Source organism: Haliotis asinina, chromosome 2 (assembly GCF_037392515.1).
Source record: "Haliotis asinina isolate JCU_RB_2024 chromosome 2, JCU_Hal_asi_v2, whole genome shotgun sequence".
NCBI lineage: Eukaryota > Metazoa > Mollusca > Gastropoda > Lepetellida > Haliotidae > Haliotis > Haliotis asinina.
In genome coordinates, this window is record NC_090281.1 from 31,935,390 (window position 1) to 31,956,303 (window position 20,914).

The 20,914-nt window shown below is 40.2% G+C and overlaps 2 protein-coding genes across 2 annotated transcripts; one reads left to right on the forward strand and one right to left on the reverse strand.

Annotated features, from left to right (window-relative positions):
• Nucleotides 1-3,699: 3,699 nt before the first annotated feature.
• LOC137273603 (B-cell lymphoma/leukemia 10-like) lies at nt 3,700-10,351 on the forward strand. Its single transcript, XM_067806358.1, has 3 exons — nt 3,700-4,246; nt 8,874-9,153; nt 9,581-10,351. Exons 1-3 carry the CDS (start codon nt 4,145-4,147, stop codon nt 9,712-9,714), a joined length of 516 nt encoding a protein of 171 aa, XP_067662459.1. The 5' UTR covers nt 3,700-4,144; the 3' UTR covers nt 9,715-10,351.
• Nucleotides 10,352-10,818: 467 nt separating this feature from the next.
• On the reverse strand, nt 10,819-19,548 carry LOC137273604 (microtubule nucleation factor SSNA1-like). The gene is made up of 3 exons (XM_067806359.1): nt 19,384-19,548; nt 13,776-13,975; nt 10,819-12,111 (listed from the first exon to the last, which is right to left on the reverse strand). Exons 1-3 carry the CDS (start codon nt 19,433-19,435, stop codon nt 11,998-12,000), a joined length of 366 nt encoding a protein of 121 aa, XP_067662460.1. The 5' UTR covers nt 19,436-19,548; the 3' UTR covers nt 10,819-11,997.
• Between the last annotated feature and the right edge of the window lie 1,366 nt (nt 19,549-20,914).

Below are 20,914 nucleotides of genomic sequence, written 5' to 3' on the forward strand. Positions count from 1 at the left end.
TGGTGTTGTTTTGTTGTTGCTCATGGTATGCTGCCTCTTTCTGTCTCTCTCTCTATCCCATTCTTCAGTAACCCATGTTTGGCGTAAAATGCAACAAGTGGCTTGGGTGGTCAGGCTTGCTGATTTGGTTGATACATGTCATTGTATCCAAGTTGCATAGATCGATGCTCATGCTGTTGATCACTGGATTGTCTGGTCCAGACTTAATTATTTACAGACCAACACCATACAGATGGACTATTGTTGGGGTCAATGTAAAATTAAGCTCACTCCCTCCCTTTCTCAGTGTCTGTCACTCTCACTCTGTGTATACATGGGATAATTTGTACCAATATCTACAATGATATTACAGATACGTTTTTGTATGATTATTGACACCGAATGAGAGCATACATTTATTTCTAATATACATGAACTACCATTAAACAAATGTCAGGTTTCTGTAAGCTCTTCTTACAGACTGATAACTTGGAAAATCTATTGATTTTCGTTGTTGATGAGCAAATATGAGGCCTTCTTCAGTAGACAACTGCTCAAACATGGCAAGCTATTAATGCTGGTATGCCATTGAGAGCTGTTGCAAGAAATGCTGGTTGTCTTCCAATGACTATATATATGAGCTAATAAATATCTGCATACTAATGCATTATTATTGCCACATCAGCAATATTCAAACACTATCATAGCCGGGATACCAGAAATGGACTGCACACATTGTACCCATGTGGGGAATAGAACCTGAGTCATCAGCCTGATGAGCGAACACTTTATAATTAACCACCAGGCTACCACTTGGCCAGATCAGGAGGACCAGGAATAACAACTTCGAGGTCTCCTGTTGGAAATACACACAGTTGCCACTTTTGCTGGGTGTGTCTGTCAGACTTCCATGACATAATCTGAAATCGGTATCACACCTGGCTGGCTGTCAACCTTACTAACAGCCTTACCAGCAGTCCAGACAGGACTCACTAGTGCCCATTACAGCAATGACTCACGCCATCACTGACATATTATTATAAGGGTAAGGCTATTTTTTCAGGGCATTATCATTTGCAGAAGCACGAGGTCTTTCTGAAAACACCGAGGGCTTCTTCAAATGATAATGCCCTGAAAAATAGCCTTACCGTTATATTAAACACCAGGCAGGGAAAGTAAAAGTACCACGTTTTAACGTTTTGGGTGACGACGCTGAAAAGATAGTTGACAGCCCATTGACGCAAAATACAGTCCCGTCAAACCATCTTCACTCTGCTGATGTTTAGCCTGGAAAGAGTCTAAGCACTGATAACCTGTGGGAAACGCTGTAATCAAAACTGCAACAGTATGACGGCTAGGGATGGGCTTCACAACTTGCATTCACGTGGGAATCGAACCAAGCCTTCCACGAGACACGAGGGCTTTAACCACAAGCTACTCCACCACCGGGAAATCTCTGTCTCGAGAACACCAATAGCCTTGTGCTTTTTGCCGACGAGAGTTAAACATGACATTTTACAGCTGTGCATTGTGGCAAAACTTGGTTGCTGACGAGACACAGAATCTCTGTTTCGAATCACATTGCAGGCACCCAGTGCATGTAGACACCACGAACCTCCCGACATATGAACCCACACACGTATCTTGTCATTTGCCATTAAATGAGCTGTATTTGATCTATATTTGGGTCACTATATGGGAACAATGTGTGAAACACATTCATGATGTTCTCCGCCGTGGCATTGCTGGAATATTGCTAAAAGCGGCGTAAAACTAAACTCACTCAATACATTTTTTAGTTTGCCTTAGAAACGGTCCCACTTCACTGGCACATGTCTACCGCGTTCTTTGAAATATACCCATATTATACAGCATTACAACTCGGTAAAACATGTCACATCAGGAAGCCAACAGAGTTATAGATTATCCGTGGTCACATGTAACCTTTTTTTTCAGGAGCAGAACAAAAACAGAAAACGTAACTGCTTTTATTAAGTGTATTTTTTTATTGTCATACGTAGGATATAGGATATTTATACAGCACACATACCCACACACTACTGTATGCTCAAGGCGATGGCTCAAGGCGCGACCGTATTATCAATCTCAACTCCCTGGGGAGTATATCACTCTTGCAGCCACTTGGCGCACCAAGCTATTGTGGCTTTCTCATCGTGGGCAAGATGTAGACTTGTACAAGTCTCTGGATAATGATTAATAGTTCAAACGATATTTGTTAAAACAATACAAAAAAGGACACACTGTCCCTCAATGACACTGGCGTCCCCAGAGGTTGTACTGTCCCATTATCTAGACTTAGAAGGCTAGCATGGAAACCCAATCATCTGTGCTGCCGTGTATAAGCGGGTATGAGTATTTGGAGTTTAGGTTCGCCGACGTGGTTGACATGTCATCGGTTCCCAAATGCGCAGATCGATGTTCATGCTGTAGATCACTGGATTGTCTGGTCCAATCTCGAATACTTACAGACCACCGTCATATAGCTGGAATATCGCTGAGTGCGGCGTAAAACTAAACTCACTCACTGCATCATGATATAGTTAATAGTTTGAAACCGCAAGTAATTACTGCTTCATTTCTGAAAACTAAGAACTCGTTCAGTACAAAGGCAGATCGGAAAAAGAGAAAGCGTTCAAATGGATTAAAAGCCATAAGTCATAAAAAGTCATAAACAGATCTATACGCAGTATATATTCGATGTGCACAGTTGTGTCCCTTTGGCACACCCGGACCCTGTGATGGAGGATGCTCAGTTGTTTCTGGGCATCATATATTTGCTTGTGGGTTATGGTCTGAGATGTGCCTCTAACAAGTAAGGCTGGTTGGGTAGCTTAGTGGCTAAAGCGTCGGCTCATCACGTTCTAGATCCGGGGTTCAATTCCTCGCATGGGTACGCTCCTGTGAAGCCTAAATCTGGTGTCACCAGCGGTTATATTGCTGGAATATTGCTAAAAGCGGCGTAGAACAAGACTCACTCACTAGAATGTGAGAACAGACAATGGCAAAATATGAAACATATCAAACCGAAAGCTGGAGAGTTTCTAGGCGTGACCTTCCCATTGGTCGAGTCACCACTCGCTCCTTTCCGTAGGTAGTCGGCTTGTCCCGGAGTAACACGGGAGAATCATGAAAGTGCGTCTGTCCTGCGTTCGAACTTTTCAAATTAATAATCCCAAGGCCAATGTAGGTGTTATCTAGTTAAAACATACAAACGTTTTGCAGAATAACTGCGACTATAGTAACGGCAACAACATCGATTCTGTGTCCTTTGAGTATATATCAGGTAACGTTTCACTGATATTCATTTTTAGAATCACCGGCGAAAAAGGTCCCACTTCTATTCACCTAACTTACATGTCTAATTAGCATAGTAACACACCAGAATTAGGGATACATGCGTTAATTAAATGATAAGAATGGTGTTCAAGCATTTGACACGGTCCTACCAAGCTACCGTTATGAAAAGTAGGGCTGGGCTAGCAATTTATTGTTGCTAATTAAAGGTTGGACAATTAAGCTCAAAATAGTATCCAAATATAAAGTTTTGCAACCTGTCGGTCTTAGACGAAAAAAACTGGCTTGCTACGAATGACTAATAAACCGACGGAATAACTGCGGCCTTGACAAAGGAAACATTTATCCATTATCCACACATGACGACTCGCGCGTATACCCGGATCAGGTATGGCTACAGGAGTTATGTCCCTTAGACTTAACACACCGGCCGACATCTCTGAAAATTTTTCAGTGTAAACACATTATTAGCACAATCTGTGAACTACTCTTCCAACAATTGATCTTAATTTGCAGTAAAAAGACATGCCGTCATCTTATTGAATGTCAACTTCTGAGTGCATATGACCTCTGATCGGAACGAGAGTCGTTTTTGACCGAATCTCGATTGTACCAGGAAGTTGACACTGGGGCACACCTAAATTGCTTGGTCGTTGTGATTAGCCCTCTCTCCTGGAAATTGTTTTCCTCATAGGGTTGAATTACGCGTTTCGGCGAAACCAGTTGTGTTAATTCTCACCTGTATCCACACGCGAGTTCCTAACGCTCATATTACCAACAACAGACTTGAGCGACACTACGTGCACACGTACGCGGAAAAGGCAGGGTGGCGACAACCGTATCAATATTCATGACCAATAGAATGGTATACCCCAAGGATGAAATTGTATATCCAAGAAGTGACAGTGAAGTCATGGACGAGGCTGGCATTCTGAACGGGATCAAAATCGAGGTAAGGACATATGCAAGGTTAACCCATTATCACATTACTCAATTAAATAATTAATAAACAACTAGTGTGGCGTCCACAGAAGCAGGGCCTAGATTTTCGAAGTGATCTTATCGCTAAGATAGTCGTAAGTGCCATACATTTACATTAACTTACGACTATTTTTGCGCTGAGTGAGCTTCGAAAAACTAGGCCGGTATTGTATCCACAGATTTAAATGGAGCATGTCCCCGGTAGGTCCATGTCGATGAAAGAGTCGTGATAGCTACGGTTGTAGTAATCATGAATATTATTGTTATATCAAAGGAGTATGCGTTGTTCTCAAATGTGCCTGTGAACCTGACTTTCCTTGGTTTCTAGGAACGCGGTATGGTTGTCTGCAGGCAATACAAATAGAACGCTATATACTAGTATAAGATATAGTTTGCTATAGCATGAATTGGGTTGACCTTGTAATTGCACAACTCTGAAGTACACCTTTTGAATACTATAACTCATTTACGATACAGTCTAGTAGGTTGCACGAAGGTATGGTAGTGAAACACACCTTTAGAACATTAAAACCGATTTACAACCCAGTCTAGTAGACTTCACGTAGCATGGTAGTGAATTCACACTTAGAGAGCATTATAGCCGATTTACAATACAAACCATATATGGTCTCTGATACCATCTAGGAGACTGCACTTAGTATGATAGTGACTTTACACCTATAAAGCATTATAACTGATCTACAATGCACCTTGCATGACAGTGAGGTAGAATACACACATAAAACACTGGAACCGTTTTGCAATAGTCTAGTAGATTGCACGTAGCATGGTAGTAAAGACAAGTATATGCATTTAACATCATGACCGATTTACAGTACAGTCTTTTAGATTGCGCGCAGTTTGATAGTAAAGTACATCTTTTAGACCTTTGTAACTGATGTACAAAACAGTCTAGTAGACTTCACGTAGTATGACAGTGAAGTACACCAACAGAATATTATATCCGATTTACGATACACCCTAGCAGACTGCACGTGAAATGATAGTGAATTCACACCTATAGAACATTATATCCGATTTACAATACAGTCTAGTAGACTGCACGTGACATGATAGCGAATTCACACCAAAAGCAATATATCACCGTTTACAATACAGCGTAGTAGACACTGTCTAAAGGACTACAACGTCTACAGAACTCTTGAACCGATCGGGAAATACTAGACTTCTCGTACTGTGATAGTTAGTCGGTCATACAGCCCAAAAATATTCAAGAAAGCCCACGCAAGTCTAGAAAGTGTGGCAAATCTAGATTTCCACAGCTTCGGTCTGAAAGTAAGGAGAATTTCACGGCTCCTTTCCATATTATAGTCTGGTTCATAATTATTGAGAATTTTTCTTCTTACTTTGAGCTATCCTAACACCTCAGCTGATTCACTGATACTTAAAACTAAGTAATGGTATAAGGGAGGTAACTCATCTTGGCCTACTGAGTATAGCACAATTATAGTTACCTCCCCTGAATTTGTAACAGACGTCATTTTCCTCAGCACTGTCAACAATGTCTGCTGAAGATAAAAGAAGATTGATTTTTGAGTTGTGTAATCAAGGAATTGGTGATGTAAATACATTGGCAGAGAGAACAGGAACTCCTCTTTCTACTGTGTATAGGATTAGGAAGAATTTTAAAGAGGGAAAGGATTTTGGGCACCAGAAAGGAGCAGGGAGACCCAGAAAATTGGACTTCTCAGATCGCGTCCGGCTGGGAATTTTAGCGTCTAAAAAGCAAAGGGCAAGCATCTCCAACATCAGGTATGAAATGATAGAAAGGGGATCAACAGTTGTATCAAAATCTACAGTTAGAAGAAATTTGATTGATCTTGGATGGGAGAAAAAGACTGGAATTCCTTCTCCTCTCATGAAACAAGAACATAAAGACAGGCGTGTTGAATGGTGTTTGGCACATGAAAACTTTGACTGGGAAAATGTGATTTTTACTGATGAAAGCTCAATATGGGTATATCCCAATAATGTGAAAATATGGACAAAGTCTGCGTCAGCACCGTTGTATCGACGACCTAAATACAGCCCAAAGTTTCATGTATGGGGAGGGATATCCTTATTAGGAACGACCCCGCTGTGTGTGTTTGAGGGAAATCTGACAAGTCAACGCTACACTAACATATTAGATAATTTTCTCCTTCCAAGTGCACATGTGTTTTATGGAAATGACTGGATTTTGCAGCAACATAATGATCCTAAACACACCGCAAAACATGCCAAGCAGTGGTTTCAGGAGAAAAATGTGACTGCATTACCATTTCCTGCATATAGTCCTGACTTAAATCCCATTGAGAACATTTGGGGGATGATGAAGGAATGTGTGAATCAAAAGGGGTTGACAAAAATTGAAGACATGAAGAGAGAAGTGGTCCGATACTGGGACAGCATAACTCACGAGACACTAACCTCTCTGATAGGAAGTATGCCTACCCGTCTTAGACTGTGCCGTGAAGCTCAAGGAGACTTGATAAAATATTAAATTGTTACCTACACAACATGAAAAGGTCAGTTCACTTTCACAATACATTCAATTTTATCTGATTTGTTCTCGTTTAATAATATGAAATGCTTTAGCTATTCTCAATAATTTTGAACCATACTGTATATATACATAATATGAACTTTTTTCTGTAAAATATGTACATTTCAGAGACTAGTTGTTAGTCTATATCATAGTTGAATAGTACAGTACAGTCCTGTCATCATCTGCTGGGCAGATGTCAGATGGGTTAGATACTGTGGCTGGAGTTCCGACTAGAACATCCTCCTGGCCTAAATAAACATGCAGATATCTCTGGGATTGTTGTATCGGTGACTGCTACACCGAACTGGCGTCCAACGTCCACCGGCCAATCAACCAAACACGATACGACCAAAGTGCTTCTGAATGAAATCTGAAAAGGATTTGTATGAAAAGTACATTTGTATAAAAGATTAGTGTTCATCTATCTCAGTCATTGTCGACCCGTGAAGATCGGGGATAGAACTGATCTTCAACCCATCCTTGTTGTAAGAGGTGACTTACCGGATCGGGTGGTCATCGTATTCCAACTGCTAAGACCGACGCTCATGCTTTTAATCACTGGATTGTGTAGTGCACACTTGATTATTTCCAGGTCGCCGTCATATAGCTGGAATATTGCTGAATGCGGCGTTAAACAACAACCAAACCCAATCAATCTTCTCGCGCATTTTAATTTTTACACATTTTAGATGGGGTGACAACATAACTTGTTTTGACCTTGAAAATTGTCGCGCTGTCTTACAAATACTGCGTTGTATTTCCACTACAACGTCACGTGTACTGTCTCCATAATGCATGTGCAAATACGGAGTATACGAAGACAAGGTGTATCTCCCATAGGTCCATATCGTCAGTCCAGTTACATTCTTACGTCGTGACGTCACTAAGACACTTCCGGATGAAGCTGGATTCAAACAGATTTATCTGGGTATTTTAAAGTCTGATATCTGAACGGGATATTAAAAGTACTGAGGCTAAGTTTACTTTGTCTATTCAACGATTTCTTTCCCGGACTTAGGTGTTGTATTTTAATTGGTGAACTGATTTTATGACGTAAGTTTTTCCTCTTATTCACCGTCTGCCTGCAGGATCAGGATGTGATACAGTGTATAAGTCATTGATTGACACTGGGTATTGTGTTATTTAACAGGAAATGAAATCAATGTGATTTTGTTTCATCAAATTTGTAAGCATAGAAATGGGAGCCAAAGGGTGTCACTTCTAGTTCGTGTTTTGGGACGGTGGGGTAACAAAGTGGTTAAAGTGTTGGTTCGTCTCACCCAAGACCCGGGTTCTATTCCCCACATGGGTACAATGATTGAAGCCCACTTCTGGTGTTCCCCGCCGTGATTTTGATGGAATATTGCTAAATTGAGGCGTAAAACTAAACTCACTCACAACTAGCTGTCACTTCTATTTCGTGTTTTGGGGCGGTGGGGTAACCTAGTGGTTGAAATGTGGTCTCGTCAAGCCAGGGAGCCGGCTTCGATTTCCCACAAGGGTACAGTTTGGTGTGATGCCCACTTCTGGTGTCCCCAGTCGTGATGTTGCTGGAATATTGGAAGTAGCAGCGTTAAACCATACTCACAGTCACTCAGTTCGTATTTTTGTTGTCCGTGTGAATGATAGCTTGTCACTGAAGAAAGTCTCAGGGCTCCTTTTACCTGTATTTTTTTCTTTCTGCAAAATAGTTGTTAGTCTAAGCAGGGAGACTCTAACAACTGTTTGTAGATTATCCCTGGTCTAAGTGAGTGAATGAATGTTGTCAATATTGTGCAGTTGGAATGCAGTGTCCTATTCAGAATCGACTTTGAACTTTGCAAGCCAGAGATTGATATCGCGAACATCGACCCAAGGTATCCCGATGCGATGACAATGTCAAGTTAAAATCAGTATCCACCTGCAGTTTAGTCATCTCTGTACAAGTGTGGGGTAAAGGGCGGCAAACAAGAACGAGTGGTCAGGTCGCTGACTTAGCTGACTCAAATTTTACTGCCACGAAACAATACAGCTCTCTATGTATACAATCTCTGTCGTTTCCTTCCCGCAGATCCTGAGAGAAAAGCGTGTGCAGCTGGTAGATTACCTCAACCCAGAACGTCATTTTGATTTCCTGCGTTCGCGATGCGTCCTGTCGGGGGAAGATTGTGAGGAAATAAACCACAATGTGACGAGGCGGCAGAAGGCAAGTGCCATGCTGGACAAGCTGCTTGACCACGGGGGCAGCGCATATGACCGTCTCTGTGAGAGTCTTTTAAGGGAGAGAACACAGATGTTCCTGCTGAAATCCCTTAACATGGAGTACGAGAACAAGATGAATAACTGTAAAGGTATGTGTACTCGCGTATGACCGCTTGTGTGAGTCTCTTAGGGGATAAACACAGATGTTCCTGCTCAGATCCTTTAACATGGACTAAGAGAAAAAGATGAACAACTGGAAAGGTATGTGTACTAGCGTAAACATCCGTTTGTGTGCCAAAGTCTCTTAGGTGAGATTTTTCAGCTCAAATCCCATAACATGGAGTACCGGAACATGATTAAAAATTGTAAAGGTTTTGTGAACTGACATCACTTGGTTGACTCCTGTCATCGTACCCCAATTGTGTAAAACGATGTTCATGCTGTTGATCATTGGATCGCCTGGTTCAGTCTAGATCATATACAGACTGCTGCCAGATAGCTGGAATATTGCCGAATGTAGGGTTAAACAACCAACCAACAACCAGATTGAACTTCTGCTTTTTTTCACTGTTTCAGCACTATTCCAAGCCAGTGTAAACAGATCCACCAGCCTGAAGCTTGCGGTGGACACAGATGCCCTGCCACGCCCTCCTCAGCCCAATCTCGCCAGCACCAAACAGTGGAGTATATCAGATGATTCAAATGCATGAACTCCAGGCACTGGATTAGGACACCTTTGCTCAGACTGTAAGATGGCAGTCTGTGGAGACTTATTTGTTGGCTACCTGCCGTTCCTTTGCACTTAGTTATTCAGGGTTGTCAGAAAAAACCATAGACAGCCTTTTGAAGTCAAACATCAATTGACTGTGGCAACCATGGATGCCGCCGAGAACACAGACATGTTGTATACATGTGTATTTGGTTTGGTTGTTAAACGCCACGCAGTAACGGTCAATCTGGAAAAAATCGATTCCGGACAACACAATGTAGTGATCCATGACTTGAACATCGGTCTACGCCATTGCAATATGAGGTGCTAACCATGTCACCGAGCCTAACCTCCCAATCCTGTTAGTTAACTCTTATATCAAGCATGGGTTACTGAATATCAATTCTAACCCGGATATGCATGGATGGGGGGTGTAGGGATGCTGTGGCATAACAGGAAGTGGTCAACAGGGATCAAAGTTCTGCTGTTCATAAAACCTGATCGGTAGAGGATCTCACCCAAGTGTCTGCTGATTATCAGTAGAGAAGATAAAGTTACAAATATCCGAGGGTCAGATTCCATTTATCACCAAAAATCATTCTTCATTTGTTCTCAATAAAAAATTTACATCTTCTCAACACTGTGCTCCCTCCCATTAGACTTGAAACCAACAAATATCTGAAGATATAAACCAGCTACAACTGCAGAATGCAATAGTTCTCTCTAATTTGCTATGGTCATGAAGCATTATTTAAATAAGCTATTTTAGATGTGATCTGTGATTTGATGCCCCCAATGTAACAATCAAAGTCAAGTATGATAAGTATTTGTCCCAGGCTTGAATTTTATCAAGGCTCCCTGTAATATGTTTTAGGGCTGACAAACTAGTGACTGATATCATGAGCAGCACAACATTAATTAAACATATTTATGTTCACCGAGCCACCTTGATATTAAACAGTGTATATTTATTTGACATCCCATAATATTGTGATGACAACCATCCAAACTTATGTAAACATTCTGACGCGACTATTTACATCTAAGACACAATGATGACAGCTCAGTGGCTTGCAAAGGTGAGCAATGAACAAGGAAGTCATAGTGATTTCATCAGAAAATTTATGTACAAGGATATATTTTATTAGATGTCTGGCCTGAAGCCACATCATGGGCTGCACATGTTTACAAGAACAAGACAGTATATTGAGTCAAGAGTGAGCAAAACAAGTTCAAAGGCCACTTAAAGGCAGTTCCATTAAGGCAAGAATAAAATGTATTACAGTAAACAATTCAGTATTACATGATTCTTGACAAGCCTATTTCGTACACTGAAGATACAGCAATGCTATACATGAACCACTTGATATACATATTGACACTTTGTTGCAGCTTTACTTGCCAGATGACAGGCAGATAAAGATGCTTATCAGTATGTAAAAAGGTTTTGGTTTGATCATTATGAAAAGTAAAAGGCTGGTACGCTTCTCTCGAAAAGGGTCACATGAAAAACTAACCTAAAATTGAATTTTGGCCATACTGCTTTTGGCACTCTTCATTAGCAAAACAAAGTATAATCACTCTAGACTTTCTAAATACAAAAGAACAGACAGGTGGCAAAAGTCTCAAGCAAATATTTAAAATTATTTCAATCTCCCCAAAACTAAAAATGGACAAACTGGCAGCAAACATTTCAGGCAAAGCCCTTACATTATTTTTGCTTTAGGCCAAACTAATTTTATTCTCAGTTTTAAGGACTTTTGTCATCAGAAAGTCTAAAAGCAGGATGGAAAAATCTTTTTTTAAAAAAAGAAAAATCACCAGTCAAAGCAAACCCCACAAGAGTTTCCATGTTAACACTTTGGTTTGTTTATATCAGCTAAAAATAAGTTGAGTGAGTTTAAGTGTCACACTAATTTCAAGAATATTTCACTTATATCACGATAACCTTGTGATTACCAGTATATTTTTTGAGCAGGGAAAATGATTTTTTCTTATTCTTCAAAATATAGCCCCAACCAATCCATAAAACAAGACAAAAATTTGGTCTGGTCTTATAATAAGATAAAAAATATGTCTTCACCATGATCTACATGGATAGGATCTGTTTTCAGATAAATAGGGTCCAAGATAATCAAACATAACATCTATTAAATAATGACTGATGACTGTATGTCCCTTTGACTGTCACAAGTACACCAGCAATCACACAAACAGCTGGAGTAGGAAATATTTGGTCTATATACACATGGATCTGTACAAGTTGATACTACTGAAGATGAGGTTAGGTTTGTGTCAGAGTCCTCTGTGTAGATCCTCCTTGGCTCATAGACTTCTCCCTCAAACTGTGAGATTCTCTCTTCAGAACGTTCAATAATGTCTGTGAACTCTCCAAAATCTGGGGGAAAAAAGACACCATCATCTTAAATATCTGGAAAGGCAGAAAAAGATACAAAAAAGATAGCAAAAACACAAAAAACTATTTGATGTCATGTGTGTGCATATGTTTTTCTGTAACTCTCGTAAATTCATCAGTTGTTCCATATTTTCCATCACTGTCAAAGATTTCCATACTTACATGACTTCATATTAAACTGAGTGCATTGGTGGTGCATGACTGATCAAATAGTTGGTCAATCATTCAGTCTTATTTACCCTTGACATCACACACTCAACAACTGCAATCCATCAAGTTTGATGCTAAAGTACTTTCTGTACTGACCAACAATGATGACATCATGCTGATGTCTGAACTAAAGATCAGGATATCAACATTTTTTCAACATTTTCTCGATTTGTTATTGGAATAAACACATCATTTCTAGAATTTTGTCTGCTGTAAGTTGAAAGTGACAACAGGGTTAAAAACTCAATATTTGTACTTGTAGAAATAACAATTTTGACCGTGCAGCGTCACAAACATCACTTTAACGTAGAGTAACCCCAGCAATATCAACTATCCTGCCTTGTCTTTTCAGGATCTTTTAGTATAAAATAGAATAAATCCTACCAAATTGCATATTTGGGTTGAAAACTGCTGAAGAACTAAAATAGCATAGGTGTGGGGATTAAGAATGTTTAACTATACAGTAATAATACACTTAAGAATATACCCAAATGAATAGACAGTTGTTAATGTTAAAACTACAAGACTATTCACCCCAGTCCAATGGAAGGTGACTAATCACTGCAAATGTTACCTGTAACATTTGTTAAATTCATGGACCAGGGCCCCATTCATCAAAGCAATCTTAGTGCAAATATGATCATAAATCCCATACTTTAACTTAGACTTCTGACTGTATTAACACTACAGTCGCCCTGAGGAATAGAGCCCAGGGTATTTGTAAACCCATCTAATGTTAAACCAGCCAGCTGTAACACTGGTGATGCTGTGGTGAAATAACACAACCAACCATCATCACATGCCAGTCAGCTGATTGCTGTGGCAGTGCTATGACTGCTGGTGTTTCTCTTATCAATAAATCCCCTCAATCAGTGACTGATATAAATTTTAAAACAAAATCTAACAACTGCTTTATGTCGTAACACCATCACAAGGTGCTTTCCTTAAAATCAGGAGATCAATGCATTTATTTTAACATTTTGAGAGAACTGGGATCTTACTGAAACTCAGCCATTGGCATTCTTACACAACAAAGTCCATACCGTGATATCAAGTTCGATACAAGGGCAGTTGAAGTTAAACACAGGACAGGAAGACAACTAATGGCCAGGCAAGATGAGGGTTATGGTACACCAGTTATTGTTTGCTTTTGGGTTTTTTAAAATTTAATTACAGCCGCATTTCAGCTATATGGCAGCAGACTATAAATAATTTAGTCTGGACCAGAAAATCTAGTAATCAATGGCATGAGCATTGATCTGTATAGCTATGATACAATGACAACTGTCAATCAAGACTGCGAGCCAAACCACCATATCTTGTTAGTCACCTCTTACAAGCACCGGTGGCTGATGAACATGATGAAGGCCAATTCTTCACATCCTGAACCAGTCATTAAAGACATATCTTCATCCTAGTAAAGTGTCTTGACCTACCTTCATATACGCTGCCTCTGTCTCAGCTATTGTTTTGTCAAATTCATTCCTGGATGCCATCTTCTTGGCCAGACTCTCGTTCACCTTTGCAAGCCTCTCACTCAGGATGCGCATATCGTTCTGGAGCTTCTGTTTCTCCTCCTCTTCCTGGAGGATGTGTTTGTGGAGCTCATCCCTCTTGCTGCACAGATCCTCAATGCCTGCAACACAGATTGTGTTACCCAGATAAATCTCCATTCAAAGAGAGTGAGTTTGGTTTTACACCGCTTTCAGCAATATTCCAGCAATATCATGGTGGGTGAGGGGACATCAATAATAGGCTTTCCATACTGTACCCATGTGGGGAATCAAACCTGGGTCTTCAACATGACGAGTACATCTAGGCTACCACACTGCACCTTCCACACACAAAAACTCAAAGTCACTCTAACAATGATGATCATAATTGTTCATGCCAGTTCTGGCTATCATTATAGATCATAGAGTCAGATGACAATTATCTAAATATTGATCAATTATCTATGAATATCAGAGGTGTAGCTTTGAGCAAAAATGAACAAATAAAGATATCACATTAATTGTGAATTCTCAATTCAGAGACCATATAACCAGAACAACTTCTATGAAGAGTGATAATCTGTCTATCGATCCTTCCACAGCACGGAAACTTCGTTGCTGAAGGTTCAGAACGACATCTTAAGAGGCATAGACACCAATGGAGCGGTCATTCTTGTATTGCTGGATTTATCTGCAGCTTTTGACACTGTTGACCATTCTGTGCTACTCTCTAGCCTTGAAAACAGCTTTAATGTCAAAGATCTTGCTTTAAGGTGGTTTGTCTCCTACTCAATTGACCAGAAGCAGGCAGCTGTCATTCAGGGTGAAAGGTCAGAGGCAACATACTTGAAGTTTGGAGTGCCTCAGGGCTCCGTCCCAGGGCCCCTATTTTCCACGTTACACATCTCCCCTTGGTGATATTATGAGCCAAGTTCTCTTTTACGAAAGCACAAAAATGTGTTGATTGCATCAAGAGATGGATGTTATCAAATTATCTCAAGATAAATGATGATAAAACTCAACTCATTGTGTTCCATCCCCTTTGACTTAAAAAAAAGATTCTGCCTCCACACTTTTGCATCAGTGAATCTGCAATAACAGTGCGCCCACATGCTCGCAATCTTGGTGTAATCTTTGACTCGTTCCTCAGCATGAACCCCATGTTATCAACGTCAGTTACCAATCTTATTTCCATCTGCGTAACATCGGTATGATTCAACGATCCCTGGACGTGAAATCTGCACAAGCTATTGTTCAGGCATGTGTGACATCCCGCTTAGACTATTGTAACTCTTTGCTGTGTGGTGTGCCAAAACAAGTCCTCTATAGGTTACAGATGATACAAAATTCAGCCACACCATTGATCTGTCAAATTAACAGGACTGATCACATCTCCCCTGCCCTCAAAACTCTACAATGGCTTCCAGTCTGCATCAGAATCGACTATGAAATCCTGCCCCTTGTTTACAAGTGCTTAAATGGTCTAGCGCCAAAATACCTTCCATCCTTCGTTCTAAAATAGAACTATCAATTTTAACAGTGTCCTCAAGACGCACCTATTCACCTGTGCACATGGATAAAGTGGACTCAGCACTTCGGAGCAATTGCATTGATAAAAAGCGCTTTATAAATGTGTCTGTGTGTGTGTCTGTGTCTGTGTGTGTGTCTGTGTATGTATGCATATGCATAGGTTTCCAACAACCACACCTGAATATAATTCTGAAGCAATCCATGAATAAAACCCTCATTAAGTTCGTCTATTGCTGGAATAAATTGAACCTTGAATCTATCACGAAAGTGTACGAATGATATTATCAATGACACTATTTTCAGATTGATAATCACCACCATTTTTTCCTGTGATATTTCCGATTATCAATCATTTCAGCAGGTGAACCACATTCTGAATGAATCTGGGGTTGGGGATTAGCTTGGTGGTTAAAGTGTTGGCTCCAAACACTAGAGAACCCTGGTTCGATTCTCCACTTAGGCACAATGTGTGAAGGCCATTCTAGTATCACTTGCCCTGATAATGCCCACATATTACTTAAAGCGGCATGGAAACATATTCACTCACTTACTCATGTACACTTACAGTGATAGGTGTCATAAACCGGTAAGTATTCAGCACCGGTATAAAATCTCAGTCCCATCTGTGGCCTGTACATTTATCATCATTTAAAAGCTCTGCAATCTGGCAGTTGTCATTTCTGGATTTCAGCATGAAATGAGATGCTCAAATGTGTTTATACACAGTAAACAGTGCCATATAATCCTGTGTGTTGAAAGGGCTCAGCCAGATGTGTATTGTCACCAATTAATCCTGCATTGAAACTACGTGGTTGCCAACAAAGATAAGTCAATCTGAGTTCAGTATGGGTATGCTTGTATATGTATTTAGAATATTTAGTTTCCATGTGTGCAGTAATTGAGAAAACCTCATGATACATTGTGTATGAGAGTGACAAATTGGTTCTGTCCTATTTGCAGGTAATCTTGTCAGCTCTACAATCCGGAACATGGTCTAAAGCAGATTATTTCTTCAGTCCAGTGTATGAAATAGCATCTGCCTGGCGGCTGATGCTTGCTAATTACGTAGCGGGCTTATAACTTCATGTGTTGGCCAGCCCAGTGGGTCAATCCATTGTCCATGGGTATATTTTACCATGTCACTGTCTGTGGGTGATATTTTGAAAATAGTTTACAATTGTGGCAGCTAGACACCTGTGTTTATAGTTCATGATCAGTCAAACCATCCCTTCCACAGATCAGCCTACCCTTTTATCAATCGCTGAACGTGATTGGTGTAAAGAATGCTCTCAGGGACTAAGTCGTTTTTGTTGAATCTGCTGTGGCGCATTGTTACTTTTCACAAGGAGAGTTACAAATCCCCTGTGCTAATTGCATGAATAACATGTAGAGACCATTCTTGCCAAAGATACTGACCAGTCTGACTTTGCCTGTTTGTCTCAATCACATGGCAGTGACACTAAATGAATCAATTAGGACCACCAAGTTATGCTTTGTAAAATGTGCTTTTGCATATGTTTAAGTTAATTCTTTGATACGAGTATTTCAACACCTGACCTCAGTTTCCTGTTTTTAGTACAGGGCTGGTTACATGTTCACGGGGCCAGCAACAGATTTCGACTATCAGCCCTGTGTGTTCACAGGGCAAGCAACATGTTTCAACTATCAGCCCGGTGGGCTTCTAGTTTTTTCAGGAGTTTCATACCCTGCTCAGTCCCAATAAAGTGCCAGTTCAGACAGCTTCCACTGTACTGAATGAATCTGGGAATCCACAGACCTTGTCAGAATGATGTTTGTTTTTTGGTCATTTCAATGCACAGGTTCCTGGGGACATGTTATTTTACCCAGAACCCCTACCTGAGTACAACACTGGTCCTACCTATCATGGCCTGTACAGGAATCCATCATTTTATCTTTAAGCCTACAACCTACAAGCAAAGCAACATACAGCTTTGCAGATTCTGATACATTTAGGTATGGACTTACACTAGGTTACAGTTACAAATTATCAAATATGCAAATTTAACTGATAAAGTTGAAAAATAATGCAAGGAAAAAAACCCAAAGAGTTCAAACGATTCACTAATTTCACCCCAGCGGGAGTGAAAAGTGGTTTCAACTGATGTGCTGTACTGCACACATAGCGCATGTACAGTGTATGCCTTGGCAGGAACACGACATTTAGCTAGCTGAACTATCCTTTACCCAACTTCTCACAAGATGTGCAGCTATCCATTGACCCATCCTTCATTAAATTCACCACTACTGATTCAACGCTTTTTTGCCAACACTCAGTCTCTACGGTCCTTTTCAGGACAACTAAACAACCCAAAACAATGCTTGATACGAGGGGATGTCAATAAGTTTTGAGCCTTGAGCATTTTTCATACCCAGGTGTCACAGCCTATGGTACGACATTGAACCTTGGGGTGGAGCTGATGTTATATATAAGTTTTGGTATCCTACTCTCAGAAGTTATTGAACAGCTCACATTGACAGAAAGAGACCCACCTCACGGCAGTGACAATGAGTAAAATTGAGTAAAGAGCTGTAATTAAGTTTTTAGTTCTTGACGGAAACTCGGCGAAGAACACTGAAGAAAGGCTTTCAGCAGTTTATGGGAAGTCTTCCCCTTCATCTGCTACCATAAAACGATTGGTCAGTGAATTTATGCATGGTCTTGAAGATGACCCCCGTCCCAACAACAAGCACTAGTCAGGAAAACATTGACAGAGTGCATAGACTTGTGCTGGAAAATCGTCTAATCACACTCCGTGAGTTAGAGGAGACCACAGGCATTTCACAAGGATCCATCGAGACAATTCTTCATGAACATCTCGTCATGTCTAAGGTGTGCGCAAGATGGGTGCCAAGAATGCTTACAGATGAAATGAAGCAAACAAGGGTCACCATAAGCAACTCCATGCTAACCAGATTCAACAAGAATCCAGAAGATTTCTACTTTAGGCTAGTAACCTGTGATGAAACGTGGATCCACCACTATGATCCTGAGAGCAAACAAGAATCCATGGAATGGAAACATGTCACTTCTCCCAGGACCAAAAAGTTCAAAGCCTCCAGATCAGTGCAGAGGGTAATGGTGACAGTCTTCTGGGATAGCAAAGGCATCATCCACATAGATTACTTACCAAAAGGAAGAACAATGAATGGGGAATATTACGCTAACTTGTTGAGGCAAGTGTGACAGTCAATCAAGGAGAAGTGGCAAGATCAGACGTGGTATTCTTCTACATCAAGACAATGCTCCAGTACACACCTCTCATGTTGCAGCTGCTGCTGTCCAGGAATGCGGGTACGGAATCTTGCCGCATACCCCCTACTCTCCAGACCTGGCACCAAGTGATTACCATCTGTTCCCAAATCTCAAGAAACACTTGCGTGGTCGTAGATTTCAGGATGATAATGAGCTTATTGCTGCTACTGAGGCTTGGTTTGAGAACCAAAATGGCGCCTTCTACAGAGATGGCATCAGAAAAGATGGAACAAGTGTCTTGACTCACAAAGGACTATGTTGAAAAATAAATGTGGTTCATACCAATTTTTTGTGTTTTTCTATGCAAGGCTCAAAATTTATTGACATCCCCTCGTAACTTGATTCAAAATGGAATAAAACATGAAAATAAAACATTAAAACAATAACGTCAACAGAACATTTTTTTATATATGGTTCCGTTTTAGCCCATAATTCAGTAGCCGTTTTCGACAAACCGTTTGCAAACGATTTCGGTGCCGTTCTGCTGTGGTTCCGTTTTACTTTCAGCTTTAGCCCAAACATATATGGGTATCAGTGTACGCTTGTTAGACCCAGAACGCATTATTTTCAGCAAAACAAGCCCTTGTGGGTGAGAATATAATATTGCCGTTTCCTTGCGTCAGTCTGTCAGGTCCGCATTGAGACATCAATTTGTAAACAAATCAAAATTCCACTCGGTGATACAGAAAGTTTGAAACAATTGGCCTAATTGGCCATCGTGCATCGCATATATGATTAAAAACTTACATTTGACCAATTCGTTGTTATAACTTTGCAAAGCAGCTCCTTGCTGTGACATTTTGAGAATTATTTTCAGTGGAAACGCGCGTTGGCAACCACCCTTTTGAACATGCCCAAACAAACTGTGTGAGTAATACGTCACATGATATGTGTACGGAAATCGCTTATGACATGAACAAACCCTGCTATTCCATACAGAGTCATCTCCCTTGTCTTATGTAGAAGAGGGATCTGGAGATAGTTTGAAAAGCTGTTTTGGTGGGAAAGGCATACGAAATAGAGAATGTTATAGTGTACTATCGTTCGGGTGCATTACCTTCTTTTTAGTTCATTCAAACAAATACCCGATAATGCCGGAAAGCTTCTGTTCAAAATAAGAAATTTTATATGCAATCATGGAACATTTCTCATACAAGAAGACAACCGAGCATCAATGTTTTGTGATGGCCCAGATAGCGATATTTATTATTTTTAATGAGTTATGAATATTTATGCATGGCGAATTATTTAAAGAAAATGAAAACAGAAAATACTACACGGAGTGTAAACCGTGAACTCGTTTGTTTTCTTTGAGCAGTTCCACTTGTTTATTTGTAGTTCATGTGAACACATTGTAACATGAAATGTCACAACAAAGTTTATAACCTAAATCCTTAAGACAAACCAAATGTTTGACATGTAAAAGAGAGAGGGTGACCGGGGATTGTGAGGTGCAGAGAGTACGAAATGTGGTAGCCATGTTGTCTGAACTGTAAAAGGGCCAGAAGCAGCATACTTAAGTTTCATAAAACAAGGCTGGTATTCAAGGACAAAGAAATATGAATATGGTAGTTTTGTACCGGGTTTTCAAAAAGAAAATAATTTTGTATGAATGAAATGAATGTGTAATATCTTCCATAAAACGGTTGGTTGATCCCCAAGTCTTGGTTCAAATTCGCCGACCCATATTCTGCTTATAATTTTGCTAAGACGTTCTAAGAAATGGCATGGAATTTTTATATGTAGTAACTGGATGTGGGGTAGACTGCATGACCAAAAGCGAGTGATTGGTTTGCTACATGTGTATATGGAAGAAAGATCGTTCTTAATGTTTGTGAGCTTGAGTGTCCAAAGAACAAATTATGAAAAGCGTGGAGTTCATTTTAGTCAAGTTACATGTAATCTAAATGGCGTCACTGATTGATAGTCATTGAAAATACATTTAATTTGATTGCTGTTCCCGTGAGGATCCTGGTTAGAACTGGTCTTCAGTAACCCAGGCTTGTCATAAAAGGCGACTAACTGGATCAGATGGTCTGACTCGCTGACTTGGCTGACATGTTGATCGATGCTTATGATGTTGACTACTAATGTCTAGTACAGACTTGATTATTAACTGAAAAAACACCATATTTAAATCACATGCATGAGCTGTGTGATTGTGATCCATGTAAAAATGTATATACAAATAAACATATATTTTGTGTTTCTTTCAAAGTGATATGTGATGATATGTTGGTCGGATAACTCAATGTTTTTTCTTGGTCCAATGAATATA